Source organism: Aegilops tauschii, chromosome 7 (genome assembly GCF_002575655.3).
Source record: "Aegilops tauschii subsp. strangulata cultivar AL8/78 chromosome 7, Aet v6.0, whole genome shotgun sequence".
Taxonomy (NCBI): domain Eukaryota; kingdom Viridiplantae; phylum Streptophyta; class Magnoliopsida; order Poales; family Poaceae; genus Aegilops; species Aegilops tauschii.
The window spans coordinates 530,395,310-530,402,487 of NC_053041.3; the positions used below are offsets into that span (position 1 = coordinate 530,395,310).

Genomic DNA, 7,178 nt, shown 5'->3' on the forward strand with positions numbered 1-7,178 from the left:
TTTCGAGGCTAGAGTATTCACCCAAATTTATTGATTCGACACAAGGGGAGCCAAAGAATATTCTCAAGTATTAGCAGTTGAGTTGTCAATTCAACCACACCTGGATAACTTAGTATCTGCAGCAAAGTATTTAGTAGCAAAGTAGTATGGAAGTAACGGTAACGGTAGCAAAGTAATATTTTTGGGTTTTGTAGTGATTGTAACAGTAGCAATGGAAAAGTAAATAAGTGAAGATCAATATGTGAAAAGCTCATAGGCATTGGATCGGTGATGTAGAATTATGCCGGATGCGGTTCATCATGTAACGGTCATAACATAGGGTGACACAGAACTAGCTCCAATTCATCAATGTAATGTAGGCATGTATTTCGAATATAGTCATACGTGCTTATGGAAAAGAACTTGCATCACATCTTTTGTCCTACCCTCCCGTGGCAGCGGGGTCCTATTGGAAACTAAGGGATATTAAGGCCTCCTTTTAATAGAGTACCGAACCAAAGCATTAACACATAGTGAATACATGAACTCCTCAAACTACGGTCATCACCGGGAGTGGTCCTGATTATTGTCACTTCGGGGTTGCCGGATCATAACACATAGTAGGTGACTATAGACTTGCAAGATAGGATCAAGAACTCACATATATTCATGAAAACATAATAGGTTCAGATCTGAAATCATGTCACTCTGGCCCTAGTGATAAGCATTAAGCATAGCAAAGTCATAGCAACATCAATCAGAACATAGTGGATACTAGGGATCAAACCCTAACAAAACTAACTCGATTACATGATAAATCTCATCCAACCCATCACTGTCCAGCAAGCCTACGATGGAATTACTCACGCACGGCGGTGAGCATCATGAAATTGGTGATGGAGGATGGTTGATGATGACGATGGCGACGGATTCCCCTCTCCGGAGCCCCGAACGGACTCCAGACCATCCCTCCCGAGAGAGTTTATGGCTTGGCAGTGGCTCCGTATCATAAAACGCGATGAATCTTTCTCTCTGATTTTTTCTCGCCGAACACGAATATATGGAGTTGGAGTTGAGGTCGGTGGAGCTCCAGGGGGCCCACGAGGTAGGGGGCGCGCCCCCCACCCTCGTGGAAAGGGTGTGGGCCCCCTGGCCTTGATTCTTTCACCAGTATTTTTTATTATTTCCAAAAATAATCTCCGTGGAGTTTCAGGTCATTCCGAGAACTTTTGTTTCTGCACATAAATAACACCATGGCAATTCTGCTGAAAACAGCGTCAGTCCGGGTTAATTCCATTCAAATCATGCAAGTTAGAGTCCAAAACAAGGGCAAAAGTGTTTGGAAAAGTAGATACGATGGAGACATATCAGCAATCAAGCCGCCCAGTATTATCAGATTTTACATGGTATCAAGTAGTTTGATCCTCTCCCTCTAAAACTCTCGTTTCCGCATCTTCTTTTGCCCTAGCTGCTACCACCGCTGCCTTCTTCCGCCACCCGACCCTGCCGTCGCATCGCTCCACCGTCTCAGCCCCCTCCACCTCCCCATGGCCACTGCTGACGATCTTAAGAAACTTGAGGAAGAACTCAAGAACCGCGAGTCTCTCCTTCAGGCTCGTGAGGAAGAACTCCAACGCCAATCTGAGGAATGAGGGAAGGCCGTCCTTCCTCCGGCTGCCTCCACTTATGCCGCCTCCATCAAGACGTTTGTCCCCATCACGCTCGACCTCGAGGACTCCAACTATGCTAAGTGGCGCGAGCTCTTCCTTGTTGCTCTCGGCCTCTATGGCCTCTCGGCTCACATTCTCTCCGAAAACACCCCGTCAGACACCTCCGCCACTTCAGATTGGGGCCGTGATGACTTCACCGTCCTCTCTTGGATCTATGGCTTGATCTCTCTTGAGCTCTTCGGCATCATCATGAAGCCCAGTTCCACGGCGAAACAAATTTGGGATGCCATCGCCAACCTCTTCCGCGACAACAAAAAGAGCCGTGCTCTCGCTCTTGACGCCGAGTTCCGCAATACTGCTCAAGGGGACATGACGATCTCCGACTACTGTGCAAAGCTCAAGTCTCTCTCAGATGCTCTTGATGATGTTGGTTAGTCAGTCACCGACAAAACCCTCGTGCTTACCTTGCTCTGTGGGCTCAACGAGCAGTACTCCCATCTACGCTCGTTCCTGCCGTTTCAAGTGCCGTTCCCGTCCTTTCTTCAGACTCGCTCCGCCCTCGTTCCTGAAGAAGCTGTGAAGAAAACTGATGCTAAGAACTCTGCTTCCACCGCCTTATGGGCTAGCGGCAACAACATCCTTCCCAGTGCCGGTGGTGAACGCGCTCCGCCTCCCAATGATGGCCGCCCCTTCACCACTGATCGAAGTGGCTCCCCGTCCTTCTCCGCTGAACGCGGGGGAAGCAACATCAGCAGCCGTGGCTGCGGCCGCGGCGGCGGCCGTGGTTGCCGAGACACCCTTGGATGTACAACCCTTGGACTGGCCAGCCTACTCGTCTTCATCTCCAACAGCAGACGACACACTAGCATCAATACTCGCAAGGATCTCCGCCGACCTGGTCGCCTTGCCCCTGGCGCCCTTCTGCTCTAGGGGTCCTCGGTCCTCGACCCACCGTGCCCTCGCCCCAACCCTATACGGCCTACGGTCCTGGTCATGCAGCAGCACCATCCGGCTACACCATGAGCAACCATGCAGCACCCTACAACAACTTGACTCAGCAGATCGACCCGGCTCTCATCACCGCGCTCAACAACATGCAACTTCCCTGCAACCAGGAGTGGTACATGGACTCTGGAGCATCTTCCCATATGGCATCTGACCCTGGTATACTCTCCACTTTCACCCCTTCTAATGCTCACACAGTCATCGTTGGTAATGGTGCTTCCCAACCTATTTCTCATATCGGTTCTCACACTATACCCTCTCTATCTAATCCTCTCTTTTTAAATCATGTCCTTGTTGTTCCTCACATAATCAAAAATCTTCTTTCGGTTCGTAAACTTACTACTGATAATTTTGTCTCTATTGAGTTTGACCCTTGGGGTTTTTCTGTGAAGGCGCTTCCTACTCGGATCGAGATTCTTCGATGCAATAGCACCGGACCACTCTACTCCGTCTCCCCACCTCCACCAACCGAAGCCCACATCATCACCGTCTCCCCTGACATCTGTCATCGTCATTCGAGTCATCCCGGTCATCACACCATGAAGCGTCTCCACCACCATCAGAATATTTCGTCTCCTAGAGTTACACCATCTATATGTCATGCTTATCAACTTGGACGTTGTTGGGGAACGCAGTATTTCAAAAAAAATCCTACGATCACGCAAGATCTATCTAGGAGATGCATAGCAACAAGCGGGGAGAGTGTGTCTACGTACCCTCATAGATCGAAAGCGGAAGCGTTGAGTAATGCGGTTGATGTAGTCGAACGTCTTCGCGATCCAACCGATCAAGTACCGAATGCACGGCACCTCCGCGATCTGCACACGTTCAGCTCGGTGACGTCCCTCGTACTCTTGATCTAGTTGAGGCCAAGGGAGAGTTTTGTCAGCACAACAGCATGGTAATGGTGATGATGAAGTTACCGACGCAGGGCTTCGCCTAAGCACTACAACGATATGACCGAGGTGGAAATCTGTGGAGGGGGGCACCGCACACGGCTAAAACAATTGTTGACTTGTGTGTCCTAGGGTGTCCCCCTGCCCCCGTATATAAAGGAGCAAGGGGCAGGTCGGCCAGCCCTCATAGGGCGCGCCCCAAGTAGGATTCCTACTAGGAATCCTATTCCTAGTAGGTTCCCAACAAGGGAAGAGAGGGGGAAGGAAGGAGAGGGAGAGAGGGAGAAGGAAAGGGGGGCGCCCCCACTTCCCTTGTCCTATTCGGACTCCAAGGGGGGAGGGGGCGCGCGGCCTGCCCTGGCTGCCCTCCTGTCTCTCCACTAAGGCCCATGGTGGCCCATTAATTCCCCCCGGGGGTTCCGGTAACCCCTCCGGCACTTCGGTTTTACCCGAAACCACCCAGAACACTTCCGGTGTCCGAATAACATGGTCCAATATATCAATCTTTATGTCTCGACCATTTCGAGACTCCTCGTCATGTCCGTGATATTATCCGGGACTCTGAACTACCTTTGGTACATCAAAACACATAAACTCATAATACCGATCGGCATCGAACGTTAAGTGTGCGGACCCTACAGGTTCGAGAACTATGTAGACATGACCGAGACTCATCTCCCGTCAATAACCAATAGCGGAACCTGGATGCTCATATTGGCTCCCACATATTCTACGAAGATCATTATCGGTCAAACCGCATAACAACATATGTTGTTCCCTTTGTCATCGGTATGTTACTTGCCCAAGATTCGATCGTCGGTATCACTATACCTAGTTCAATCTCATTACCGGCAAGTCTCTTTACTCGTTCCGTAATGCATCATCCCGCAACTAACTCATTAGTCACATTGCTTGCAAGGCTTATAGTGATGTGCATTACCGAGAGGGCCCAGAGATACCTCTCCGACAATCGGAGTGACAAATCCTAATCTTGATCTATGCCAACTCAACAAACACCATCGGATACACCTGTAGAGCATCTTTATAACCACCCAGTTACGTTGTGACGTTTGATAGCACACTAAGTGTTCCTCCGGTATTCGGGAGTTGCATAATCTCATAATCAGAGGAACATGTATAAGTCATGAAGAAAGGAATAACAACAAACTAAACAATCATAGTGCTATGCTAACGGATGGGTCTTTTCCATCACATCATTCTCTAATGATGTAATCCCGTTCATCAAATGACAACACATGTCTATGGCTAGGAAACATAACCATCTTTGATAAACGAGCTAGTGAAGTAGAGGCATACTAGGGACACTCTGTTTTGTCTATGTATTCACACATGTATAAAGTTTCCGGTTAATACAATTCTAGCATGAATAATAAACATTTATCATGATATAAGGAAATATAAATAACAACTTTATTATTGCCTCTAGGGCATATTTCCTTCAGTCTCCCACTTGCACTAGAGTCAATAATCTAGTTCACATCACCATGTGATTTAACACCAATAGTTCACATCACAATGTGATTAACACCCATAGTTCACATCGCCATGTGACCAACACTCAAAGGGTTTACTGGAGTCAGTAATCTAGTTCACATCGCCATGTGATTAACACCCAAATAGTACTAAGGTGTGATCATAATTTGCTTGTGAGAGAAGTTAAGTCAACGGTTCTGCCAAATTCAGATCCGTATGTATTTTGCAAATTTCTATGTCTACAATGCTCTGCACGGAGCTACTTTAGCTAATTGCTCCCACTTTCAATATGTATCCGGATTGTGACTTAGAGTCATCCAGATCGGTGTCAAAGCTTGCATCGACGTAACTATTTACGATGAACTCTTTATCACCTCCATAACCGAGAAATATTTCCTTAGTCCTCTAAGGATAATTTTGACCGCTGTCCAGTGATCTACTCCTAGATCAAAATTGTACTCCCTTGCCAAACTCAGGGCAGGGTATACAATAGGTCTGGTACACAGCATGGCATACTTTATAGAACCTATGGCTGAGGCATAGGGAATGACTTTCATTCTCTCTCTATCTTCTGCCGTGGTCGGGCTTTGAGTCTTACTCAAGTTCACACCTTGCAACACAGGCATGAACTCTTTCTTTGACTGTTCCATTTTGAACTACTTCAAAAACTTGTCAAGGTATGTACTCATTGAAAAAAACTTATCGAGCGTCTTGATCTATCTCTACAGATCTTGATGCTCAATATGTAAGTAGCTTCACTGAGGTCTTTCTTTGAAAAACTCCTTTATGCTTTCCAGAAAATTCGACATCATTTCCGATCGACAATATGTCATTCACATATACTTATCAGAAAGGCTGTAGTGCTCCCACTCACTTTCTTGTAAATACAGGCTTCACCGCAAGTGTGTATAAAACTATATGCTTTGATCAACTTATCAAGCGTATATTCCAACCCGAGATGCTTGCACTAGTCCATAGATGGATCGCTGGAGCTTGCACATTTTGTTAGCACCTTTAGGATTGACAAAACCTTCTGGTTGCATCATATACAACACTTCTTTAATAAATCCATTAAGGAATGCATTTTTGTTATCCATTTGCTAGATTTCATAAAATGCGGCAATTGCTAACATGATTCGGACAGACTTAAGCATTGCTACGAGTGAGAAAATCTCATCATAGTCAACACCTTGAACTTGTCGAAAACCTTTCACGACAAGTCGAGCTTTGTAGATAGTAGCACTACCATCAGCGTCCGTATTCCTCTTGAAGATCCATTTAATCTCAATGGCTTGCCGATCATCGGGCAATTCCACCAAAGTCCATACTTTGTTTTCATACATGGATCCTATCTCATATTTCATGGCCTTAAACCATTCTGCGGAATCTGGGCTCATCATCGCTTCCTCATAGTTCGTAGGTTCGTCATGGTCTAGTAACATGACTTCCAGAACCGGATTACCGTACCACTCTGGTGCGGAACATATTCTGGTTGACCTATGAGGTTCGGTAGTAACTTGATCTGAAGTTTCATGATCATCATCATTAACTTCCTCACTAATTGGTGTAGGCATCACTGGAACTGATTTCTGTGATGAACTACTTTCCAATTCAGGAGAAGGTACAATTACGTCATCAAGTTCTACTTTCCTCCCACTCACTTCTTTCGAGAGAAACTCCTTCTCTAGAAAGTATCCATTTTTAGCAACGAATATCTTGCCTTCGGATCTGTGATAGAAGGTGTACTCAACAGTTTCCTTTGGGTATCCTATGAAGACACATTTCTCTGATTTGGGTTCGAGCTTATCAGGTTGAAACTTTTTGACATAAGCATCGCCGCCCCAAACTTTAAGAAACGACAGCTTAGGTTTCTTGCCAAACCACAGTTCATATGAAGTCGTCTCAACGGATTTAGATGGTGCCCTATTTCACGCGAATGCAGTTGTCTCTAATGCATAACCCCAAAACGATAGTGGTAAATCAGTAAGAGACATCATAGATCGCACCATATCTAATAAAGTGCGGTTACGACGTTCGAACACACCATTACGCTGTGGTGTTCCGGGTGGCGTGAGTTGCGAAACTATTCCGCATTGTTTCAAATGAAGACCAAACTCGTAACTCAAATATTCTC

At 46.3% G+C, this 7,178-nt stretch overlaps 1 protein-coding gene across 1 annotated transcript; it reads left to right on the plus strand.

The window, feature by feature from the left end:
• Positions 1-1,526: 1,526 nt before the first annotated feature.
• LOC141027346 (uncharacterized) lies at positions 1,527-2,084 on the plus strand. The gene is made up of 2 exons (XM_073504347.1): positions 1,527-1,592; positions 1,638-2,084. The coding sequence occupies exons 1-2, from the start codon at positions 1,527-1,529 to the stop codon at positions 2,082-2,084; spliced, it is 513 nt and encodes a 170-aa protein (XP_073360448.1).
• The last annotated feature ends 5,094 nt before the right edge of the window (positions 2,085-7,178 follow it).